Source organism: Lissotriton vulgaris, chromosome 6 (assembly GCF_964263255.1).
Source record: "Lissotriton vulgaris chromosome 6, aLisVul1.2, whole genome shotgun sequence".
Classification (NCBI taxonomy): domain Eukaryota; kingdom Metazoa; phylum Chordata; class Amphibia; order Caudata; family Salamandridae; genus Lissotriton; species Lissotriton vulgaris.
In genome coordinates this window covers 1,234,632,882-1,234,659,766 of record NC_141694.1, presented here as the reverse complement: position 1 = coordinate 1,234,659,766, position 26,885 = coordinate 1,234,632,882, and the positions used below count along the sequence as shown (strand labels likewise).

Below are 26,885 nucleotides of genomic sequence, written 5' to 3'. Positions count from 1 at the left end.
TCGGAAACAAACTATGCCCCCGAAGCCCTCCTAGGCTCTAAACAAAACGTCCCCTTCGTTAGAGTCCCGCTCGGGGGACTCGAAGTGGCCAAATGGCCCCTGAGCCTCGTGGATTTAAAATACAACTGTGCCTCCTCTCGGCACTACGAGCCCCCTTCAGAGCTCCCTCCCGGCCCGTCACTCACCACCTTCTCCGGCTCCTTCTGCTGACGGCGGGGTGGCGGAGACGGAGGCTGCGACAACTGGGGCGGCAGATACGGAGGCTGCGGCATCTGGGTGGCAGCTTCTCTTTGGAGGCTCCGAGGCTCCAAGCGGTTAGGCGGTTAGGCGGTGGGCAATCTTCTTCCGGGGACAGGAGCACGGTGTGGGCTCCCGTCCGCTACCTGTCCCTTTGGCTCGCCTGCACTTCCGGGTCTCTAGCGGGGGCACTTCCGGGTCGTCCCAGGCAGCGCGGCGGCCCGGCGGTGGGAAGAGCACCTCACTGCAGCAATCCGGGGTAAGCACCCGGCAATAATTAAATATAAAGTCTGTGGCGGGGTGGGCACCTGCCAGCGGGGGCAACAAGGACTCGGCAAGATCGCGGGGTGACACCCGCAGGGGTTAAAAAGGATGGCAATCAAACGGGGTGGCACCCTTGCCACAAATTAGCAAAGGGGGGATCCCCATGCCGGGGAATCCCTCGAGAAAGGGGACGGCAGTTCCGGGCTGCAGAGGAAAACAACAGCGCTTCCTGGAAGGGAGACACACAGCGCTTCCCAGGCGCTTTAGCCACCACAGCCTCAAATCCAGGCAATGTCCAGCAAAAAGTCTTGGTAGGAGGTGGGGGCGGGCAAAGGCTGGGCCCAGGGGCCAGCTCACAGGGCCCTCCAGGCAGGGAGGCAGTCCCCAGTGGCGGTCCTCCTGGCGCCCAGCAGCAGCAGGCCCCCCTCAAGGTTAAGATCAGCAAGAGCACTTTCATGGGGTCACAGCCCCTTTTTATATACACATTTCCTTTGTCTGTTAATGCAGGATTAGGGAAAAACCAGATGCAACTGGTTTTGGAGCACTCTGTTGTGCTCAGCCCCTCTTCTCATTCACTGGCCAGGCTAGGGTCATCAGTCGCACCACAGGGGGCGGAGCCAGCATTGTGTGGGGAAAGCCCAGCCCTATTCAGGTCCCTGGTGCACTCCTCCCTCACATCAATCATGCAGATATCTCCACTCACCACCGGGGCAGACCCATCCTGACTCCTGGAGTCAGGCTCACCAGCAAGTTCCAGCCAATCACAAGCCAGACAGCCAATTCACATAAATTGCACACACATGCCAACTTCTAGAAGTGGCACTTCCACACTAGGTACAATAACGCCGCACACACCATCGCGCAGCATTTAATCACACGAGTCCGCACATACCCAACTCGACCCTGCACTCCCCACGCATCAGGAACTACCAGGGACACATACATTCCCCATGCATTCCTATGGGAGGGCAGGCCAACCTCACTCCACGCACGTACTTTACCCTGGTACACAGTGGTAAAGTTCGCAGAAGCCAAAAATCACTAGCACCAAGTCACAATTAAAAGCAAAAAGTTCAGGGGTGAACCTGCCAGAAGGGCCAAGTCCAACACAACCCCCTTCCAGCCAAAACGCAGGGTAGACCAATCACCACCGTAATGGGCTTCCCTGCTTGGGGCGATAGAACACGGACACGGGCCCGCAACTGCAGGGACACCCTCCTGTTCTACGCCACGATGAACCCATGGGGTTCCTTCTAAAAACACTGTCTGGAACACCTGGGCTACCCCACTGGTACTCCCAAGCTGTCCGCGGCCAAGACCAGGCCCTAGGCCACCCAGGTGCCACTGGTCCTTGCCTATTCACAGAGTGGGGGGTAGTAACCCCAGGTACATAGTAGCCATTCTCCACTCTTCCTATCTGCAGGACAGGGCTAGACTGCCACTGGTTCTCCAGCCTAGGGTTTACACCCTCAGGCGGACCAGGAGTCACAGGGGAGGCTCTCCTCCCCCTACCTCTCCTTCTAGGGTTCCTCCTCCTCCTGCGAGGAGTACCCTTAGAACACCATTCTCCCAACCTAGGGTTTAACCCCTCAGGTTGCACCGGGGTCAGAGGCGGGCTCGCCTACCCTCTGCACCCCCTTCCAGAGTTCTGCACCCTCCCAACTGGAGTGGTACCCCTGGAAGATGAACCGGTCAGGACGCTGGTTACAGACGTCCTACCCTTCAGGTCAGGTGGATCCTGAACCTGGCCTCCCAACCTCTGGTCTAAAAACTTTGGTGGAATATTTGCCCGGCACTCCAGGAATTCTGGGGACTTACACACCATCCTCCTAAGGCTAACACATGACTCATATGTTGTGTGACTGTCTGTGCGGCGCACATCTCCCGTCCCCTGACCATCGGACAGTGTGTGAAGACCCCAGAACAGAAGTGGTATCACCGGGTCCCCCCAAAGGAATCTAGACCAACTGGCTATTCCCTGGTCCACTGGTTCTTCCATTGGGGAACTCATCCCCCAATCACTCCTCACTTCAGACTCCTGTGCACTCCCAACTGGAGTGACACTGCCGGACACTAGAACCACTGGAGCTCTATTTACAGACGCTCCAGGTCCTCAATACACTAGGAGATCCTCCTCAAATGGACTAACAGGACAGCTTAGGTCCCCAACCTGGTGTTCCCTAAAGAAACCACCCAGGTTCTGAGATAGGGCTTCAGGCATCTGGGGACTCTCGGCCACACACTCACTCCTGCTTCACTGAGACAGGTAGTAATCCTCTACACCCCCCTCGCTAAACTGGAACCTAGCTGGGCTACTCTGAACCTCTTCTACCACGCTGGGCTGGAAGATACCTGAACCACTACTTTTGGAATCACTCACCAGTGACTCTTCAGAACCTCTAGCACTTTCCCAGAGGTATGCTTCCTTTGCAAGCTCCCAAGGATCCCAGTCCTTCAACCTCAACAGGTGTTGCCGCAACTCCGGCCAACAACGACTGAGCACCTGCTCTTTGAGAACAATATCAAATAGTTTGTTAAAATCAGGTCCCGTGGGAACCTCTAACCACTCAATCAGTGCCACCTGACATTCCTCTGTGAAGTCCTCCCAAGACTGGTGAGACAGTTTTTTACTGCCCCTGAATTTCAACCTATACTCCTCTTCTTGGGAAACAGGTTCCATACTCTGGGAATGGAACTTCCTGCACTGAAGTCTATATCGCTGCCACCACTGGACTCAACCCTCCCTGGGAATCCAGAAAACTATAACTGCGCGCAGGGGATAGTCTACCCTCCAGAGCGGATTTATCTCTGGCGAAGGCCCTCTCAGCCTCCTCTATCCTCTCCTGCGCTAAGACCCTCTCAGTCTCTAGCTGTTGCTTCTTAACACCCAGCTGCGCTATCTCCCTGGCATGCTCTAACCTGAGCTTCTCCAAAGCCAGCTGGTGCTCCCTTTCTTCCCTCCTATCTACATACTCCTCTGGGGACAGGGAAAGGGATGGGGCGCTGCCCCCTACACTGGACCCCAGCAAGGGACTCCTATCTATGGGGTCTTCACTATCTACTGGCGTCCATGTACTGTCATCCTCTTCCTCCTCTTCAGATTCTTCAGGGCTCCCCAAAGACCCACCACCCTCATGGCATGCGGCCCGGGCCCTATCTTCCTCACTGCTCCCAAGTTCCTATTCATCCTTCTGCCACAGGATCAGGTTGTCCCTCAGTTTGGACGGGGTGTTTGACCCATTCACTGCTATATCTCTTTCTTCACAGAACTCTACCAACTCATGCACACTGTATCTAAACAGACCACAGAAATTAAAAGCAGACTCCATCTTGGCAGGACGCTCAGGGACACGTGCAACACAGGGGACTTAACAGTCTGAGCTGAAGCAAGAGTACACAATCTAAAAAATGATACTCTTAGGAGAAGAAATAAGGGAACTTCAAAAAACAATAATCCCAAAATGTGATTATCTAAAATGCAGAGTTTTGTGGTGCAGCCAGTTGCCGCTGCGGTACAGCGCAAACGCAAGTCCAATATCCCACCGCTGCCACCAATGTTAGAAATGGCGATTTCCGGTTGGCTAAGACTTGCGCCAAAGCCAGGCAGAAACCACCCCTGCTCACCCCCTTGGTAGCTTGGCACGAGCAGTCAGGCTTATCTCAGAGGCGATGTGTAAAGCGTTTGCGCGCACACCCAGCAACAACACCCAAGGCCCACCACAAAGGAAACTCCACACAAGGTTATATATAAAAATAGCCTTTGTATTATACCAAACACGTTAGATAATAAACACACACTTTACAATGTGCCATAGGCACGGGCAGAATTCACAGGGGATTATGTACATGGGACAGGGCCACATGGACCACTATCAGGAATGAGCACTTTTAGAACTAGCACTTAGTAGAATTAGCGCTTTGTAGAATTAACGCTTAGCACATAGAACATATAATAACTGTAGCACCAAATAGCAAATGTAGCACACAACCAGTAACCACTGGTAAAGGGCAATTACCACCTACGCAACCCTACCCACCTTAGGAAAATATCACGCAGGAAACCATGAACTCACTGGTATAACTATCCTAGGTAAAACAATCTCCTAAGCATAAACAGACATTCAGAGGTATAGTCAAGAAGCTTTACACATGATGCATGAAAACACATTCAGAGGTATAGGCAAGCAGCTTGGCACATGATGCATAAAAACACATTCAGAGGTATAGGCAAGCAGCTTTGTACATGATGCATAAAAACACATTCAGCGGTGTAGGTAAGACACATGATGCATGAAGAAACATTCAGAGGTGTAGGTAAGAAGGCATTACACATTAGGCAGGTAATCACAAATTGCGCAAAGATCACATAGGGCCAAAGACACGTACCCCACGCAAGGGCACAACACCAGAACTGTCCCCCAGGCCAACTGGCCTCTCAGAGGCCAAAAAGTCCACAAAGTCAGGGCAGGCTGCGTGGGGAGCCAAGGAAGAAAGTGCAAGGGCCTAAACGTAGCAGCTGCCCACTAAGGGCTGGGCAGCTGGAGGACTGAGCCTGGCACCAGCGTGCCTCCTGGCTCTCCTGTGGGGGCTCTGAACAAACAATAGGGCCCATGAACATGGGGGAGCCTTGGGGCTCAAGACACAAAATGCCCCCATGGAGCCTCTCAGGCTCTGATTACACTGTTGCCCCTCACGCTGGAGCCTCTCGGGCTCGGAATAACAAGAGGCCCCTGTCGTTAGTGGGGCTCCGTGGGCTCTAGACAAGAATGCCCCCGAGACGTTTGGAGACCGCAGGCTCGAAAGAAATGTGGCACAATTCCGTTGGAGTCCCCCCTCTGGGGACTCGGAAACAAACTATGCGCCCGGAGCCCTCCTGGGCTCTAAACAAAATCTTCCCTTCGTTGGAGTCCCGCTCGGGGGACTCGAAGTGGCCCAATGCCCCCTGAGCCTCGTGGGCTTTAAATACAACTGTGCCTCCTCTCGGCACTACGAGCCCCCTTCAGAGCTCCCTCCCGGCCCTTTACTCACCGGCTTCTCCGGCTCCTTCTGCTGACGGCGGCACGGCAGGGACGGAGGCTGCGACGGCTGGGGCGGCGGAGATGAAGGCTGCGGCGGCTGGGGCGGCAGCTTCTCTTTCAAGCCTCTAAGGCTCCAAGCGGTTAGGCGGCGGGCAATCTTCTTCCGGGTACAGGAGCGCAGGGTGAGCTCCCGTCTGCTTCCTGTCCCTTTGGCTCGCCTGCACTTCCGGGTCTCTAACGGGGGCACTTCCGGGTCGTCGCAGGCTGCGCGGCGCCCGGCGGGGGGAAGAGCACCTCACTGCAGCAATCCGGGGTAAGCTCCGGGCAATAATTAAATATAAAGTCCTTCGGCGGGGTGGGCACCTGCCAGGGGGGGCAACAAGAACTCGGCAAGATCACGGGGTGGCACCCGCAGGGGTTAAGAAAGTACGGCAATAAGTGGGGTGGCACCCGCGGGGTTAAGAAGTATGGCAAACAAACAGGGTGCCACCCGTGCCGCGAATTAGCATAGGGGGGATCCACACGCTGGGGAATCCCTCGAGAAAGGGTACGGCAGCTCCGGGCTTCAGAGGAAAACAACAGCGCTTCCTGAAAGGGAGACACACAGCGCTTCCCAGGTGCTTTAGCCACCACAGCCTCAAATCCAGGCAAGGTCTAGCAAAAAGTCTTGGTAGGAGGTGGGGGAGGGCAAATGCTGGGCCCAGGGGCCAGCTCACAGAGCCCTCCAGGCAGGGAGGCAGTCCCCAGTGGCAGTCCTCCTGGCGCCCAGCAGCAGCAGGCCCCCCTCAAGGTTAGGATCAGCCAGAGCACTTTCATGGGGGTCACAGCCCCTTTTTATATACACATTTCCTTTGTCTGTTAGTGCAGGGTTAGGGAAAAACCAGATGCAACTGGGTTTGGAGCACTCTGTTGTGCTCAGCCCCTCTTGTCAATCACTGGCCAGGCTAGGGTCATTAGTCGCACCACAGGGGGCGGAGCCAGGATTGTGTGGGGAAAGCCCAGCCCTATTCAGGTCCCAGGTGCACTCCTCCCTCACATCAATCATGCAGGTATCTGCACTCACCACCGGGGCCGACCCATCCTGACTCCTGGAGCCAGGCTCACCAGCCAGCTCCAGCCAATCACAAGCCAGACAGCCAATTCACTTAAATTACACAGACATGCCAACTTCTAGAAGTGCATTTATATACAAACATAAAATACAAATAAACAGACAATTAGGTATGTACAATGAGTCCTCAACTTACATACAACACATTCTTGGCCATCCATTCATACAACACATGCAACCACCCTTTTTCGAAAAGCGACAGACAGAAATAAGGCATTGCTGTATTCAAGTAACCACCCACGCAGCCTTAGACAAAATCTACCCTTTGGCCAATTCCTCAGGGTGCGTAGGAATTGTTCACGTAAAGAGGACTACTTTGAACATGCCAACCAACTCAAAGAAAGGCTTCACCAACGAGGATATCCCAACAAACTATTAAAAAACTCATTGAAAAGGACCTGGTGGACGCCGCGTGAATCCCTTTTGCAAAAAAAGCCTAAAGTGGAACAGAAACGAGTAGTCTGTGTATCTACGTTCTGCCCGGCTACAAACCAATTGAAGAAATTGATTACATCCAACTGGCATTTAGTAAAAGATTTACATGAGGACTTTAAAACACCACCCTTATTCGCGCACAAAAAAGAAAAAAGTGTGGCCAACCACATTGTCAGAGCCGCTTTGCCTATGGAGAGAGGCCCGACCATAAGAAGTCTATTCGGTTTTCCACCGACTACAGGACACCACAAATGTGGAACATGCATCTGCTACGAGGAAACAATAGAAGAGTCAGTCTTCTCTTTCAACAACATCAATTGGAAACATGACACTTTTACCAATTGTAAGACAAGAAACGTCGTGTACGCTGTAATGTGTCCATGCCCTATGGTATACATAGGAAGAACAACCCAGGAAGTCAGGCAACGTATTACCCAACATAAATCAAGAATACGTAGAGAAGTTGAAAATGCACCGCTAGTCAATCACTGGGTAGCCATGAAACACGATAAAACCAAGCTTAAGTGGACTGTGATGTCTAAAATTGAAAACGACCCGAGAGGTGGTAACATCGAAGCAAGATTAAATCAGAGAGAAGCTATGCTAATAATGAAATTTGACACAGCAGTAACTGGACTCAACGAGATGTCTGAAATTTACAAACCCACTACGTAAATTGGTCGCTCTCCCCAGTTAAGATCAATGGGACTACATCCCCCACAATCCTTCATCTTATAGCCACTCCCACAACCAAGAACAGGCAGTGTGCTCACTCAGTAGCAACAGACCGAAGGGGAAGGAGCGAACACCACAACCGGCGGTCCACTCCTAGAACTAGCGCGGAGCTTGACTAACGGTAAGAAGGGGAGCGGACGGGTCCACGAGTCCTTTCCCAAAATTTCACAATGAAACACCGAACGGCAAGTGTTAACACACGCTTTCCCTCTCGATTCCTTCAGCAGATTCAGAACGACATTTATCTAAGAGCCGAACTCACGGGAGACTCTTCCCCGGCAGGAACGGCGGTTCAATTTGAGAACCAGCGCGAAGCTTTACTAACGGTAAGAACCTTACCGCATGGGTGCATAAGTCCTTCCCTAAATTCCACAATGAAACGCTAACACGCGTTTTCCACGCCAATTGCTTTTTGCAGATCCAGAAATTGACATTTCACCAAAGAACCAGATTCTCGGGAGATTGTTCCCCGACAACTGTCATTTTCACCTCAGGTAGGCGCATACACACACACCCACGAATGAATCACAACATGACGAGTGTGTGTGTCTAAATGCAGTGCACTTATCGTTTGTTTTTCCCACTTGTTCCAGCACTCCCCCCAACCCACTTCTTGCATTTTGGAATACAATTGCCTGTTGGAGCTATGACCCAACGCTAGAGGTAGGCTGATGGTGGTTAGATTGCGAACAAGGTGTTGATCTCTTGGAACATTATAGTTATGATTGTTTTCCTTTTCCTTGTAGTTATTGTTTGGTCCTGAGGAGAACCCTGCCAGTCACAGGGCTCGAAACGCGTCGACCAACCAGGTCCCGGGTCATTTACCTGATTATTCTGAAAAATCTTGAGGAACTCGTAGAAAGACTTTTTTGGCTTTCCTCATAATTGTTACAATTGAATGTCAGATAGGTCAAAAAACGGACTATTCATTTGTTGAACAAAAAAGTTTATTTTGACACTGGGACCAGTTTGTATGTGTTGTATGAATGGATGGCCAAGAATGTGTTGTATGTAAGTTGAGGACTCATTGTACATACCTAATTGTCTGTTTATTTGTATTTTATGTTTGTATATAAATGTACATAGAATGTTTTGTATTCCCATGCACAAAATCAAAAAAGATGTAGAACTAAAATAACAGGTATCAAGAAAAAAGAAAAAGAAAAAAGTTGCAATTCATAAAGCAAGTATTCATGTCATTGTCATGTATACTATACATTTCAATAGTTTGTGAAAAATAAGTTTCTCAGCACTGGCAAGTGTATTGTTTGTTATAGTTTATATTGGCTCAGCCTTGCTGAGTTTAGGAGTCAAGACCCTTTTTGTTTCCTAAACTTCTAGAAGTGGCACTTCCAGACTAGGTACAATAACGCCACACACACCATCGCGCACCATTTAATCACACGAGTCCGCACATACCAAACTCGACCCTGCACTCCCCTTGCATCGGGAACTACCAGGGACACATACATTCCCCATGCATTCCTTTGGGAGGGCAGGCCAACCTCACTACAAGCACGCACTTTACCCTGGGACACAGTGGTAAAGTGCGCAGAAGCCAAAAATCACTAGCACCAAGTCACAATTAAAAGCAAAAAGTTCAGGGGTGACCCTGCCAGAAGGGCCAAGTCCAACAAACCCAAAGACGCTGTAGTGGCTTCTTCACCATTGAGACCACATGGGCCCAGTACTAACAGCAACCCAGCCCTGCACACCTCTCCACATGCAAAATTGTCCTTGATTTATTTCAAGCAGTTGACGCAGTGCATCCTGAAACCGAGTACAGTGGATCAAATGCTCGGATGCTCAAATGCCATATGCTTTGTTTTTTTAAAAATATTCTTTACTTAATGGATCATTTTATTAAAAAAAAGGGAATATCTTATTAAATAGAGGTCAGTAAATCTTTCGATTTGCAATGCTCCCTTCTAAGATTATTTCACTTCAGCTATCTCACTACACTTCCTCTTTCAGGCCATTAAGCCAAATTAACCAAGTGTTTGGTGGTCACAGCATTTAGAGTATTTAACGATTTGCCCATTTGCCCATTTGCACTCCTTTAGTCATGACAGGAGTATAAGACTGCAAGTGTTTCAATCTCAAGAACAAGTATCATATACTATGTTTCACTGTAGAAAGCCAGTCCTAGTGGTTCGACAATGAAGTGCATCATTACAAATGTAGTAAATGTATTTTTTACCTTTCAAGATGCCTTTTTTCAACTTCACAGTGATAAAAGAGGCGAGAGTGTAGGAGGCAAATGTGAAGCAGAAGTGGGAGTGTAAGAGTCCATTGTAAAACAGCACAGGACAAATCGAGTGTAGTTCAGGGTTTTGATTTCTGGTAGGTACCTCATTGCTTAGAATGCTTTTGGTGTGGAAGACATCATGGGAAACATCTTTCCGAGGAGAAGGTAGCAAGGATGGGGCTGGGGAGGGCTTCATGTGGTGCTTCGGAGGGAGAGGAATGATAATGAGAATAATCCCCTGTAAAGTGTCTGGTAAGTTTTAGTTGACTATGATGCAGCTTGATAAAATCTCCCTTGCCTTTGGTGTGATAAATGTGTGTGTGTGTGTGTGTTTCTCAATGCTGCTGCCTGGACTGAGCCTTTATTGGTTTCTTCTAATTTAGACCTACTACAACCCTGGCCAGTGTTGTACCTATTGAGCATGGTGTAGAAGTTTGCACTGCCACTCTTAGTAGTGTACTTCTGTGTGTGAAGAAAGCTTGCACTACTGTTGTTGGTAGTAGTGTAGGTGTTCATTATGTCAGGGAAGCGCGTACTGCTGCTGCCTGCACTGTATGGGTATTTCTGCAAATGAACCTTACCTGGGTGGTGTTTATACGGCTGCCGTTGGTATTGTCCTGTTCTCTGTAGGAGGGAAGGTTGCACTGCTCTGACAATTATGTGCCTTTTCTCTGCATATGAGGGAAGCTTACAGTATGGATGCCCATACTGTACCTCCACAGTGTGTGTGTGGGTGTGCACGCGCACACTTGTTTGTGTGTCTGTGTGTGCTGTGTGATCGCTCCACAAAAGCCAATATACTGGCTCTATAAAGGCTTGCTTTTGTAAATCATTGGGGGACCCACAGACCTTCATTACCTTACCAGTTTGATGTAATTTCGTACATGTATATCATGGGTAGGAATCTTTGATTCTTGCCAGTATCACCACAACAAATTTTGGCTATTCCAAGTTTTGTTCCCCGATTGTGGAGTACACACACTAGCCCAGCAATACCAAGTAATTTTCAGAATGTTTTTCTCTGTTTACAGGTAAAAATCCACTGACATTTTCCATTGACTCAGAGCAGGTGTGAAGATGTTAGCGGAAGGGCCGGTGGTGGTTCAGGGGTGGGAGTTAGGTGGTTGGCGGGTTAGAGCATGCTGGGGCAAGCCCGTAGGAGCATTGTTGCACATTAGGAGGGGGGTTCACACATCCCCGGACTCTAGTACTGGTCTTCTACTGTTCCTCCTTGGGGTAGAGGAGTCTGGTGAAGTCAGATGGGGTCTATGTCTCTCCCAGCCAAAGTCTCTGGCATAGGGCTCTGTATATATTGGTTGGTGCATCCTTGCTGCTTGGTGAGGAGAGGGAGAAGGGAAGTACCTGGGGCTGACCGGGAAGCACATTGTTTTCTCACTCCCAAATTCCTTGTTGAACTCCCCTCTCTCTTGTGCTGCAGGGGTAAGGCAAGGGCTGTGCTGTACTCCTCTCCTCAGCCCCTGCATTGGTTTCACTGGGTGCACATCATCACCTGGTCAATCGGGGTCCGATATCTCCACTCAGGTGAGGAATTTGCATAGCCAGTAATCCCAGCCTGCTTAGAATGGCTGAAGTCTACCCATAATTACCACTCCGGGTGGAATAGAGCCACTTGTTTTCAGTTTTAAGGGCCTTGCTTGTATACACATGGTGACAATACACCTATGAGTCCAGGTTGTTATTTGAAAAGTAGCTTTAACACTCCATGTTGTATTGAATAGTGATAACTGTAGGGTCTAACCCGGTTTCTTTGCTGGTTTTAGATGCAGATTGAATTCATAAATCAAGGAAGCATGAACTTTAGATTTATTCCTGTGCTGTTGCCAAACGCTACCAAGGTGAGTTGTTCATGTGCTCTATTTGTATGTAAGCATTTGTACCTGATATCCTTTCAGACTGAAGGCGAGGTTTGCAAATTAGTTATCCTGTTCGAGCCAGTGCATAAAATGCCTCAGTGCAGCAGGAACATGGTGGTTGAATCGCACTTCCCACAAAATTGTATCTCCAAAATATAGCTTCAAAGTATGTAGAAAAATAATTGTATTAATATAAAAAAAATTAACATTTGGCTTGGTGTCAAGTGCCTTAATGTCCCTTAGCTTTGTCATGTTAAGGTAGGTGTCACACGGATAATGATTTCTGAAATAACTTTTTTCCCCTGACACCTCTGGCAAACAGCCATATATCAGCAACAGTAATACAAGGGAACTGAAGGTGTGGCCTGAATCTTCTAGGCAAATTGTCTGTCTCTCTCTCTCTGATTCAGTACTGCAGTACTGTAGTGAATGCAATTTTTTCAAGTTCTATCATTGTGAACATTGTGTGGTTGCAGAGGCACAAACCGTGAAGACATTAGCAGCCAGTGTAAACTTTGCTATGTCAACAATAGTAATAATTGCACTTGCACTACCACAATACACACCACAAACGGAGCCCATCATACCTTTAAAAATACAAATACCTGAACCAGATTGTGCTGGGTGTCAACCTACAAATCTATAAACAAGCAGGACAAATAGTGTTAATAAGCATTCACAATGCCAATAAATGCAAGTGCCTCTTCAGGCATTAATTGATTTAAGCAATAAGTTATTGCGCTCTGTCACTTATGCTCACACTCATGCATTCATTCATCCACCAGCCAACTCATTCTTGCTTGCACTCACTTACACAACTACAATAACACACACACACACCAAACACAGCAACATGTGCAAGATCAATTAAAAGAATTATAGTATCATAAAGAAAATAAGCTGCTGCTTAAACATGGAAGGCATATGCTAGCAGTAACAAATACAATTTAACACAGCAGCAGGTGGCCATCTTGCAGCGGTTTTGTAGACAGTGTTGATCGTTTTTAAGTTTAAACTTAAAAAATGGAAATAAGTTTTACTTAAGCAGCGACAAATGTGGGAGGATCCTGGCTCTTCAGTTGAGGGCTCGGACACTAGCAGAGGCGATACCCAGGATAAAGACGACGGCGGGGAAGAGGTCTACGCAGATAGTCAGATAGCAGACACATTTAAACGGTTTTATCAATCCTTGTACACCATAGAAGACACCGGGCAGGCGGCAGTGAGTGAATACCTCAAAATGTGCAACTTCACTCCTCTTCCCAAGGATTAGGCGAGTCAACTGGACGAGCCCATCTGCCAGGAAGAAAACTTTTGACCATTGGTCGGATGAAGCCGCAGGGCCCCACTGGATCCGCTTCGGGATCCGGGTCGTCGCCGGTTGACCTAACGACCTCACCGGCACCGGTCCCTCAGGTGTCACCTCCGGCGCCGTCCTTGGGCGCCGCCGTCCCCGATGCCTCCATCGCTCCGGTTCCGGCGTCAGAACGGCGCCGCTTTCGACGCCTCTTGGGGAGTTTACCTTCTATGAACCGGCCCCATCGTTTGACAACCCTGATTATCAGGGGATGGGTGATGAGGAGAATTGGGAGGGGCCTGAGGACCCTCTGACCCGAGATTGTCAGTCTCAACAGGACTGGACAGGTGGACTTGGGGATGCCAGTGGTCTGGACACCTCGCCAGACACTGGCTTTGTCTCGCCTCCTACCGTGGCTACGGAGGAGGGGGCAACCTACAGTGTGGTGTTGATGATGTCGGCCAAGGCCTTGGGCCTTGAGCTCCCCGTCGTGGCCGTGAGGACTAACCTCCTCACTGAGGTCCTTAAACCGCAGTCAAGCTCGACCGAGCCTCTGCTGCCGTTTAATGAGGCCTTGACCGACGTTCTTTTGGGCACTTGGTCCAGGCCCGCTACGGGTTCGCCCGTAGATAGGAACGTGGCCAGACGCCACCGCCTGGCCCCGAGCGACCTATGTTTCCTGTCCACCCACCCCACCCCCGAGAGTCTGGTCATCCAGGCTTCGAATTCCCAGACTGCATTCCCGTCGGCTCCACTGGACAGGGAATCCAAGAGGTATGAGCAGTACGGCAAAAAGGTATTCTCGTCCCTTAGTCTGGGACTGCGGTCTTCCAATACCGCATGCCTCTTGGGCCGCTACACCCACTCTCTGTGGGACATAGTCGCGGAATTGCTGCCAGAGTGTCCGTTGGAGGTACGGGCCAAACTCGGCCAAGCCCTTGTGGTAGGCCGGGATGCAGCAAAATATTCTATCCAGTGTGGGCTGGATACCACCGACTCACTAGGCAGAGCGATGGCAACGACGGTGGCGATTCGTCGCCATGCCTGGTTGAGGTCCGCCAACTTTTCGGCTGATGTCCAGAATACACTGATGGACATGCCGTTTGATGGCCGTCACCTTTTTGGCGACAAGGCAGACCATGCGCTTGAGCGCTTTAAGGACTCCAGGGCTACGGCCAAGTCCTTGGCCCTCTCGGCCCAGCGCCAGCAAACGGGTGCCTTTCGCTCCTTTCGTGGCCAAGGAAGGGGCGCCCCCACACGTGCTGCCTGCCATGCACCGCAGACTAACATCCAGCGCGGTGGCGGCCGTGGAAATCGCCGTGGAGGCGGTCGGGGACAACGGCGAGGCCAGTCCACACCCTCCCCCGTGGCATCCGCCTCAAAACCCTCCTAGTCCGTGCTTTTCGGCCCATGTGACGCCAGTGGGGGGCAGGGTTCACCATCACCACTCCCACTGGAGCACTGTCACATCGGACAGGTGGGTGCTGCAAATCGTCCGAAGGGGCTACTCCCTCCCCTTCGAGACAACCCCTCAAGCCATGCCACCGCAACAGCACCGCGTATCGGGGGATCATTTGCGGCTTCTGTAGGAGGAAGTTTCGGCCCTCTTGGCCAAGGGTGCCATCGAGCGTGTTCCTGGGCCAGAAGTAGGATGTGGTTGCTACTCCCACTACTTTCTGGTACCCAAGAAGGGAAAAGGGGGCCTACGCCCTATCTTGGACCTACGGAACGTCAACGGCTTCCTCCGGAAGGAGAAGTTCAAAATGCTGACTCTGGCTCAGGTCTTAGCTGCCCTGGACCCAGGAGACTGGATGGTAGCGTTGGACTTGCAGGACGCTTATTTCCACATCCCCGTCCTTCCGGCCCACCGGCACTACCTGCGGTTCACGGTAGGACATGAGCACTTTCAGTTTACCGTGCTCCCCTTCGGCCTTACCAGCGCCCCACGGGTGTTCACGAAAGTGATGGTGGTGGTCGCAGCTCATCTGCGCAGGTTAGGGGTTTCAGTCTTCCCCTACCTCGACGACTGGTTGTTGAAGGCGGGCTCGCCCCAGGCAGTCGTCAGCCACCTCCAGACAACGGCAGACCTCTTGCACCAGCTGGGGTTCTCCATCAATGTGCCGAAGTCACACCTGTGCCCCTCTCAGAAGCTCCTTTTCATCGGAGCGGTTCTCGACTTGGCGCAGTTTTCGGTTTAGCCACCCGGGCAGCGGGTTCGGGATATACAGGCGCTGATTCTGATCTTTCAGCTTTTATCCCGTGTCTCGGTCAGGTTGACGCTGCGGCTTCTGGGGCTGATGGCTTCCTGCATCCTTCTGGTGCATCACGCCCGTTGGCAGATGCGGGCTCTGCAGTGGGACCTGAGGTTTCAGTGGGCCCAGCATCAGGGCAACCTGTCCGACCATGTCCTGATCTCAGAGGGCACTTCGAGACAGCTGTAGTGGTGGCTCACGGACCGCAATTGGGTCAGCGGCAGATCCCTCTCCCTTCCCCAACCGGAGCACGTAGTTGTGACTGACGCATCCCTCCAGGGCTGGGGAGGCCACATGGGAGAGGCGGAGATCAGAGGCCTCTAGTATCCGGCGGAGTCCCGGCTCCATATCAACCTTTTGGAGCTGCGGGCGATTCGTCTAGCACTCAAGGCATTTCTCCCCTCTGTCCGGGGGAGTGTAGTGCAGGTGTTCAAGGACAACTCCACCGCCATGTGGTACTGCAACAAACAAGGCGGGGTGGGGTCGTGGACCCTCTGCCATGGGGCTCTGCGCCTTTGGCAGTGGCTGGAACATCAGGGTGTGACCCTGGTGGTTCAACACCTGGCAGGTTCTCTGAACGCCAGGGCGGATGAACTCAGCCGCCGGTGCATGATGGATCATGAATCGCGTCTGAACTCGGACGTGGTGCAAGGCCTATTTCAGCAGTGGGGAGAGCCTTGGTTAGATCTATTCGCCACCGAAGAGAAAGCGCAATGTCATCAGTTCTGCGCGTTGGAATTTCCAAGGCGGCACATGCTCGGAGACGCTTTTCGTCGCGAGTGGAGTTGCGGTCTGTTGTACGCCTTTCCGCCTATACCACTTCTGCCCAGAGTGCTGAAGAAGATCAAGCGCGACCGGGCACAAGTCATCCTTGTGGTTCCGGACTGGGCACGAAGGTACTGGTATCCCGAGGTACTCAGTATGTCAGTCGATCCCCCGATTCGTCTGCCTCTTCAGAAGGACCTTCTGTCGCAGCAGAAGGGGACGGCCCTCCACCCGAACCTGTCCAGTCTCCACCTCCATGCTTGGAGATTGAGCGGCGACAGCTGAGGCCATTTGACTTGCCTTCTGAAGTCTGTAACATCATTCTGGTAGCCAGGCGTCCCTCCACTAAGTCGGTATACGCCTGCAGGTGGAACAGATTTGTGGCATGGTGCACAGCAAAGGCTGTGGATCCTCTCTCTGCCCCTCTCTCTGAGGTTCTTCTCTTCCTTCTTTCTCTTGCCCAGCAGGGCTCTGCTCTGGGCACTATCAAGGGCTATTTTTCTGCCCTTTCAGCCTTCCTAAGGCTGCCTGATCAACCATCTTTGTTCAAGTCCCCTGTTGTTAATCGATTCCTGAAAGGCATCACACACACATTTCCACCTGTTCCCTTTGTGATGCCTCAGTGGGACTTGAACCTAGTTCTTACTTTTCTGATGTGCCTCCCTTTGAGCCACTTCACAACTGTCCTATCCGCCTTCTTACTCTGAAGACTGCTTTCCTGGTTGCCATCACCTCTGCCAGGAGAGTGAGTGAGCTCCAGGCTATATCCTCTAAACCTCCTTTCCTTTCTGTCCATCCGGACAAGGTTGTGTTGCGGACAAAACCCTCTTTCCTGTCCAAGGTAGTCACAGCCTTCCACATCGGGCAGTCTATCACCTTGCCCACCTTCTTTCCGCCTCCGCATCCCTCAAAGGAGGAAGAGCTGCTCCACCGTCTGGACCCAAAACGTGTGCTTTTTATTCTATTTGGATCGCACACGCCAGTTCCGGGTGTATGACCAACTCTTTGTTGGTTACGTGGGCGCTAAGAAAGGACGGGCGGTGCACAAACGGACCATCTCTCGGTGGATCGTGTTGTGCATCCAAGCGTGCTACTCTTTGGCTAAAATGGTCTGAAAATTCGTTGCCACCAGAATATCTGCCCAGCTGCTGCTTCGCGCCGCAAGTGCGCTGATACCTCTGGCTGTTGGCCCCCCCCCGCTGCAGCTCAGAATCCTCTGCTTGTTGTTCCCCGCCCACCTACGCCCACTTCCGCGCCCGGAGGCGCTGAAAACACCGGCGCTCCCTCCGCGTCGCGGGCAAAGGGCGGGCCGTCTGTGGTCGTCCGGGGATGGCTGAGGCTGGGCTGGGCCACCTCCCTTGGCCAATCATCAGTTTATTGTTACCCACAGTTTTTGACCCCAAATCACTCGTGATTCTGTCGTGATTATAGCCGCCATCCAAAATATGGGTAAAAATACTCCTGTGCATACCCGCTCAAGTACCAGACAGAAAATAGCCACTACCACCCCCCTCCTAAGCTTGACTGCGATAGATAGGATGTTACAGAAGACGATAGGGGTAGTCGTTACAGCTATCGAGAGCACCGAGAGACGTCTATCGCTACCCCAGGTATGTGTTTACCCTTACAACCTGCAAACACATCTATAACATTGGCAAATTCCTTCGACTCTATGCTCATGGACTCATACGCAGAGTTCCCAGGGTCAAAGAGCAACCGTATCATCCCGCTACAACAAAATCCACCCTTTGAACCTTCCCATCCGGTTAGTAGACTCTCACTAACACCAACTATGCAGCTCCCCCATACAAGTGAGGAGCCCCCCCCCCTCTTAATAATTAATCAGTTGATTTGGAGGGGTGGATGCCCCTTTCATTATTGACCCTGATCTAACACCTAGGGCAAATACTGAGACTCTCCCTCCAAGAACTAGAGGGCAAAAAGCTAAAAGTAAACAAACCTATAGCAGGAAAGAACAACCTGTAAATAAACATAGGGGGAAAGGTAAAGGTAGGTGTATATATCGAAAAACAGCATCTATTCCATCAGGACAAAAAGGGGATAAGTGCGAGGGTCGTTTAACTACTGCTGAGGTACATCATAGCGAGGAGAGGTCCAAGGTTCATCAGGAAACAGTATCCTCAAACCCTGTGGGTTTTATGATTCATCTCGAGCAGCTGATGAAATCTTTAATTCTACCTCTGTTGGAAAGAATAAAAGTTCTAACAGTCAAAATAGGGAATTTGGAAAAGACGGCCTTAACTAATTAGGATCTACTGAAACATCTTGAGGCTAATGCCAAAACTGTGGATACACTTAGCCCTGGTCTAGTCTTAACTACAGTTAGTAGTGCTGCAAAGCCATCTCATAAGCCAGCTATTTTACTGACGGAGGGCGATAACTGCCCAGGTCAGTGTGCTTTTCCTTTAAGGAACAGAGCACAGGCTTCTAAAAATACTAAAAGAAAGGTGGCTGAGAGGGAGACTGTAAAGGATACAGCAGGGGGGAGTGGACTATGGATATTACTGACAAGGATCAAGGAAAAAACAGCAGAGATACAGTAAAGGCCAGATATCCACACATTGACTTGTCACCACAGTCTATGCCCTATACTGTGGTGTTGACGGGGGTGCCGGAATTGAAAAATGACAGATGGGAATCTTATTTAGAACTCAAGAATAAGGTAGTTTTTTGGCTGAATACCAATAGACCCCTCCCAGGGCACCTACAAGCAGAAATCTTATATGTTCGCAGAGTGGGCTGGGTTGGACACAAACAGAAAGACCTTCCTGGGGACTGTATAATAGTCAATTTTAGAGATAGACGTGCTGTAAGATAAATCTGTGGGTGGAATAATTATAGAATGAATGGTGGGATCCAAAGTCTGGATTTGACTAATTTCTACCCATCGATGTATTCCAACATGACTACATCAAACTTATGGCAGCAAGGGGACTTTGGGGATAGAAATGGGGCGAGTTAAAATATACCAACATTTAATTGTTACGATATATTGCAGGGATTGGAGGATGTCGATTGACTTGCCACAACCACTTCTTTTATTAACCCCACAATACCTACGAGACCTTGTGGCCTAAGGACTGTTTATGATAACTTAGGTGTGAATGCGTACCAGGCAAGGGATGGGGTAGGCTCTGGGGATCTTATGAGAAATTAGCAGGTTTTACTGAATGATAGTATCTCAGATGAAATCTGGAGCTTAAGTGTACCAGGGATACGCTGGCTAGCCAAACGAACAGGGAAATATGGTCATTCGTGAGTTGGAACATCGCAGGTTTAAGGTCAAAATTGGAAAATGAAAATTGGGTAAACCTTGTGAAGAATTATGATGTTGTTAGTCTCCAAGAAACCTGGACTACGACCCCAGACCACGTCAACGGTTTTAAAACTTATTTCTCCCCAGCCATCAGTTCTGTCCATGGTAGGGCTAAAGGGGGCTTATGCACCTATGTGTCCAATATGTTATTATGCACCAAAGTAGAAATTGTTTTTAACAACATGTATTATCATATTATCAGGATTGTTATTGATAACGTGTTTTCTGTGGTCTTGGTAAATTTTTATAACAATGTCCGGGAGAGGGCGTGGTCAACATTTTTAAATATTTAGGGGGCAATATAAAATCTATGTTAGAAGCAAGATCTAGAGAGGTCTGTGTTATATGGGCAGGAGACTTTAATTGTTCTTTATGTGTTAGAGGGGAGAGAGGAACATGTGGTGTCATGCTGGATAAAGATACCAGTCTGAGCCATTTTGAGCACACCAAGTGTGGGGACCACCTAAATGAAGTCATCTTCGGGTGTGACATGGGTTTTGTGAATAGACTGGCCAGCCCTGAGATGCCATTTTTGCCCACCTTTAGTGGCAGAGGGGCAAATTCAACAATTGATTATATAATCATGACTGCCAGATATGGGGGTATGATTCTTTCCCATTAGTTTAGTTCTTCAAGGCAGACCTAGGCCACTATGCGGAAGGATATGCCTAAAACACGAGTAGATAACATCTCTATGGCTAGGAAAAATGGTTACTCTTTAAAGTGGACAAAAATTGTCCCGGAAGATTTTCTTCAAAAATTAGTAAGGAGTACTGAGCCCCAGTTTTATGCCTGCACGGATCTGAATACTGAAGTTACTGATATTATAAAAAAAACATCTTATTAATTACATCACAAATTAAGAAACTACTATGGGTTGAAACAAAAGGTGCTAAAAAAACTCAAAAGAGCTGGTTTGACACGGCCTGTACCAAGGCCTATTCAAACCTTAAACATGCTTTAAATGCCCCAGTTAAAGACAGAATCTTAATTAAGGACTGTAGAAATGTCTGTAAGCAGACCCTGAAAAAGAGAAAAGATATTTTAAAAAAAGAAGCATGGGATACTTTGTGCGGAGCATCATTAAGCCAAGATGCTGCAGCTTTTTGGAAAGCTGTTAATGCCCCTTTTTTGAATTATAACACTTCAGCTAAAATAGAAGTAGCCATAACTGAAAAAGAGGGGGTGAAGCATTGTTCAGAACTATATTCTGCTGAGAGACAAGAGGAAGATTGCTTAACATAAGAAAACATAATTGGAGATTACTGCCATCTAAAGAACAATTTGGTAACTGATATCTCTGTAGCAGAGGTGAATGCTAGTATTAATGCAAGCCTGGGGGGCAAGGCACCCGGCCCTGACTGGGTTCCGGTGGATCTATATAAAAATAACGTAGATCTCTGGGCCCCGATCCTCACCCAACTTTTTAACACTACCTTTCGAAATGGCCTTCTATCTTCCTGGTGTGAATCACTGATAGTTCCAATATTTAAAAAGGGGGACAGAGTTAGCTGCCAGTGCTATCGCCCAATATCGCTTCTGGACTCCACCATCAAAGTTTTTTGGCGGGTAATTTTAAATAGGCTTCAAACATGGGCTGATGCAAATATAATAATCAGCGATTTACAATATGGTTTTAGGAAAGGGCGTAGTACCATTGACCAGTGTTTGAACATATTTTAATAGAAAAATACACAATAGCCAAGGAGGGTCGAATGTTTTTAACTTTTATAGATTTAACCTCTGCATTCGACTGCGTTTCACACAGTAAACTTTGGCTGGTTATGGAAAAACTGGGGTAGATACATCAATTATTAATTTCCTTCTGGAACTTTATTTAGGTGCATCCGCTAAAGTTAGATATGGAAAAAATGGGGAATGTACAGAATCCTTTGGTATCGCTAGGGTAGAACGACAAGGCTACGTCTTGGCTCCATTTCTCTTCACACTCTATATTAATGGTGTGGAGCTAACATTACTGAAGGAGTGCAAGGATATGCCGATGGTGGGGGAAAGATCCGTCCCAGCATTGTTGTATGCCGATGACGCAGTCTTGATGGCCAGAACTCCGCTGGCCATGCAAAGTCTAGTTACCTCCTTTGCAGATTTTATGACTGGTTTAGACCTAAGGATAAACTGTTCAAAGACTTTCACCATGACCTGTGGCTTGGGTGCACATAATAAGAGAAAGACAGTTTTTATTAGTTCTTCCCCAGTTGATTTTACTTCAACTATTTCTTATTTAGGAGTTTTAATCGGTCACACGGGTCTATGGAACACTACAATTAAGACTAGAAAGTTATTGTACTGCACATATATAATGGCCTTAAAAAAAAATTGACAGGAAACCTATTGGGGAAATGTTAATAGTGTATAAAGCTACCTGTGTAGCAATTGCGACATATGGCGCAGGCTTGTGGGGACATGCAATTGTAACATCATTACAGGTGGAGGAAAACTTTTTTATGAAATACCTTCTAGCCGTCCCAAAAAGTGTTTCCACATATGTCTGCCATGCAGAACTTGGGGAATCATGTCTGGAAGATATTATAAAGACAGCCCCAGTACTGCTATGGCACAGAATTTGGACGACTGACAAATGTGGGTTAAACCGTTCGATTGTGAATAATGTGGTCGGGCTAGATAAGAGTGGTAAAGTTGGATGGCTGTGTTACGTGAAGAAGTTATTCACGGATTTGGGCCTGGCAAACTATTTTAATGAACCATCCTCTTTGTGCAATATTTCCAGGAAAGCCTTGAAGGAAAAGTGTATGACTTACCTGCATGAGCGCAGAACCACCACAGAAATGATGAAAATAACGGTGGCTGCCCATGAGCAAATTGTGATTTCCAAAAAAATGCAGCCATATGTTAAATTACAAATGAGTGACTACGAGAAGTTTTTATTAACTCGTCTTAGATTTAATTTGTTGTTTAGGTCACTTAGTTTCCCCGCTAGGAATGACTGGTCAAAAATGGTGATTAAGTGTCCCTGTGCGATTTGTCAGAACAATCAGATATACATATTCTTATTTTTTGCAAATTTTATACAATGCCCAGACGAAGGTGGGTTGTTCCTTTATTGAAGACTATGGAAATAAATCGCTGTCGCCCTGCCTTTTTAGCTGTACAGAAATTTGACAACATTTTAACTATTGAATCAATTCCTTCGTTTTAAAAAAATGTTTTTAAATTACGGAAATCTATTGTATCCTAATTATGATGAACTGACTTTGGTGTATTGGATGAACTTGTTATGTTTATTAATTGTGATTTTATCTGAACTTTGATGGTTATTGTGTTTTAATAACCGAATAAAGAATTGATTGATTGATGTCATTAATTATGCTGCCTTTAATCACGTCTTTTCTCTCCCCTGTTCCTTCAAGAAATTGTTTATTTAGGGTTTCTTCCCTGCAATACCTATCATTTCAAAGTTGATTTTGCCCCATCTTTCTTTTATCCACTACAAACCTGCCACCTCTTCATTTTTATCTTTCCATTCCTATTGCTACCCGCTTCAGTGGGCGGGGTTCTACACAATTCCTGTTTTTCTGGCTTCTTTTTCTGTTTGAGTACAAAAATCTATTTTGGATAGAAGTTTGTATAAAAATGAAATAAATCCATGGCATTTGGAATGGGATTTTCCGAAGATACAGTCAAAACAAGCATTTACAATGCAATGGTCTCGGCATTGTTAAAGTTAGAGCTATTGGCATTGCTCATGACATTATTTTTATTTATGTTTTTAAAACATAAATAAATGGCATTGTCATTTACAATGCCAATAGCTTAATCGCTCGCAAATGCGAGACCTAGTGCATTTGCACCTACACAGAGCCACACACACACACACAGCGCCACCCACACACACACAGAGCCACACACACACACACACACACACACACACAGAGACACACACACACACACACACACAGAGCCACACACAGAGCTAAAGTGAGGGGGCAGGAGAGCAAGCACAGCGAGGGGGCAGGAGAGCAAGCACAGCGAGGGGGCAGGAGAGCAAGCACAGCGCCAGGGGAGCAAGCACAGTGCTAGGGGCAAGAGAGGAAGCACAGCACCGGGGCAGGAGAGCAAGCACAGCGAGGGGGCAGGAGAGCAAGCACAGCGAGGGGGCAGGAGAGCAAGCACAGCGAGGGGGCAGGAGAGCAAGCACAGCGAGGGGGCAGGAGAGCAAGCAGAGCGCCGTGGGCAGGAGAGCAAGCACAGCGCCGGGGGCAGGAGAGCAAGCACAGCGCCGGGGGCAGGAGAGCAAGTACAGCGCCAGAGGCTGGAAAGGAAGAACAGCGCCGGGGGCAGGAGAGCAAGCACAGCACCGGAGCAGGAGAGCAACCACAGCGAGGGGGCAGGAGGGCAAGCACAGTGCCAGGGGCAGCAGAGAAAACACAGCGCCAGGGGCAGGACAGCAAGCACAGCGCCAGGGGCAGGAGAGCAAGCACAGTGCCAAGGGCAAGAGAGCAAGCACAGCGCCGGGGCAGGAGAGCAAGCACAGCGCCAGGGGCAAAAGCCTTACTATAATCTCGCCAAAAAAGCATTAAAAAAGCAATGCTGTAGATGAGACCTAATGAATGGCAGGGTGAGTTGAATATAGAACATGGGAAGCAGGTAACCTCATTGTATGCCATGGAAGGAACAAATTAACAGTTTGTATAATCAAAGGTGCAGCTGTTGGAGGGAGCAGGAGGTGGATGAGGTGCTTAAAGAAGTAATAAACTAAAGGTAAACAGCAGCTCAGGATAATATCCTCCTCCCCTTTTTTCACACCCACTGATTGTAACAATATATCCCCACGGCCAATCAGCTTGCTCTGCACCCCAACTGACCTGTCATTCTTGATCTCCCCAATGCCAGCCCTCTCCGTCCTAGCTAGCCCACTGTCTTGCCTCAAACTCCCTCTGCCTGCTCTCTCTGCCTGTTCTTCTAACACTGACTACTCCACCTCACTTTGTAGCATCTCCCCACATCTTGCCCACTCAACTTTTAACATGTCTGCTTTTCTCCTAGTATGTTCACCATCCTCACAGTCTGCTTGCCTGCTCTCCTTTCGGCTTGCCACCTCTATCCTCTCAGGTTATTCGCCCTTCCAGGTGGACTTGCTACAGTCCCCACTGTGCTGCTTCTCTCCAGGGCCTGCTAACTCTCCCTCCTACTCTGCCCAGTATCACCCCAGTAGGTCACATTGCCTCAGTCTGCCAGCTACTACTTCAGCCAGAGTACTAGCCTACCTGTTCTACCAGCTCTTCTAATGGGCTTGGAACGCGAATTGACGTGCTGTGCATAGGCGCATGGTTGAAAGGACGTGTGTGGTTTCTCCCCACCAATAATTTAATATAACAGTTAAAGGTGCATGACAGTACTTTTGCCAGCATCTCTGAGGTGAGGTCACTTAACACCGCCCACAGACCGAAGTTTGGGGAGAGCAGTAGCTAATCACCGAGCTGCTGGCAAGTGCATGCCCCTGAATTTCGTAGCCAATGACCTAGCTAGTTTTCCCTCAGCCAATCCGCTAGAAGGGTTTCTCAACCAATCCAAGTTCCCATAACTCCCAGCTATTGATTGAATGTGTTTCCACATTTCTAATTGGATATGTGAGCTTAGCCCTTTCTGGCATTACAGGATTAACAAGTATATAAAAGATGCATGTTTCGAAGCCGGGTGGTTCATATTCAACTTGTCTTTTCGTGGGCAGGTTAAATGTAAACAAAAGACATTGCTGGAGGAAATGCAGGCAGATTATTCCCACGTTTTAACACCACTCGCACAGAAACTTAATCAGCTGAAGACGATAGAGAAGTAACCATAGTAAGCGTAAAGTAATACAAATTCTGAAAAATAACTCAGTAACCTTTCCCCATTTCCGTTAAATTGGCAATGATTTTCGTAAGATACAAGAAGTGCGTATGCATAGCTAAAGCCCAAAAGCAAACCATAGATCAGTAAAGAGCCATATGTGTACTAAAAAGATCTCAACCGATAAATGTGTACATTTATTTTAACGAGGTGTAACAATTAGGGTCTTAATTGAGAAGAGGAGCATCGCTAAAAAATACACTAGTAAAAATGGTAACTGTCTCTACTTCAAAATGGCCGCCCGAGTAGCGTAATACCTAATAGAAGGAACGCTTACACTTACCACTCTTTAATGCTTGTGGTTGTTTTTGTGCCCCACCATGTGCAGTCGCCGCAGCCGGCTTGGAGGCGGAAGTCTGTTCCTGCTGCCTTGAGGTAGAGACATGCACGGATACAGGACCTGAAATACCAATGTGGGAAGTTCTAGAAAATCAGACCTAGAAGTGTCTTATTACGTCTCTCCTCGAGGCTGCTGCCTGTTTCCTTTCACTATTTTGTGCTCCGTATGAATACTATAATGTAAACAAGACATCGCCGGGTCCGTGGAGCGCCGATCAGGCAGATCCTGGACTGCGGCAGGCTCCGACGAGGGGAGGGGGAGGGAGGGAGGAAGGGGAGGCACCAGAGGGAAAGAGAAGAGGTGGGAAGAGACGGGGCAGGAGGAGGACACCAGGGGAGGGATTGTGAAGAGAAGCGCTCGCCATTTGCATTTGAGCCCCGTCCTTTTCAGACTGGGGGGCGTGTTTTTTCATGATGACGTCACAGAGAGAAAGAAACGAAAAAACACGCCCCCCCATCCGAAAAAGACGGGGCTTAAACGGAGTGACTCCCCTCTCCTCCAATGGCTGGCCTCCGTTTAGGAAGCCAGCCAATGGAGAAGAGGGACGGGTTCAAGCCTCCTAACTAAGAAACATTAAATCTTCGCACCGAACTGCGCAAGCACAGCCTACGGTCCTCGACCTAAATAGTCTGGCTCTTTTAGAGATCTATTTCTTCCCCCTGTGGGAAAAGGATATTCCCTTTAAAAATATAAATTTGTATTGAAATTCATATTTTGTGCATTTTGGCATATAGATAATTCTTTTAAAGTCTGGGTAACACCTTAATAGTATGTTGGACAGGATAACAATGTTGCGAAGATTAGATCTAAAGGAACTTGTAAGTGGCACACAGCTCCTAATAAATCACCAAAAAGTAAATGTAATTGTAACGTGGGTTGATTGATGGGCTGGACACTTGTTACTTTAGGGTAAGGCTTTATTTGAGATAGGGTCTTTCTTGTACGGGAAGACAGACTTTTCTTGGTTAACTCCGCCGGTTTCAATGAGCAGGGCTTCTCTTCCTCGTCCTCGGTCTCCACTGTGCCTATTCTCCAATGATTCCTCTCAGGGGAGTGGCCAAATGGAAAAGAGAAAGAGAGGAAGCTGTCAGGTCTCTGGGT

The 26,885-nt window shown here is 48.8% G+C and overlaps 1 protein-coding gene across 1 annotated transcript in view; it reads left to right on the top strand.

Moving 5' to 3' along the window:
* LOC147708676 (E3 ubiquitin ligase TRAF3IP2-like) overlaps positions 1-26,885 on the top strand; it is a 264,726-nt gene that overhangs the window by 228,325 nt on the left and 9,516 nt on the right. Inside the window, exon 8 of the mRNA XM_086927333.1 lies at positions 11,830-11,904. Within this exon, the coding sequence (XP_086783459.1) occupies positions 11,830-11,904 (75 nt within the window). The remainder of the gene's footprint in view (positions 1-11,829; positions 11,905-26,885) is intronic.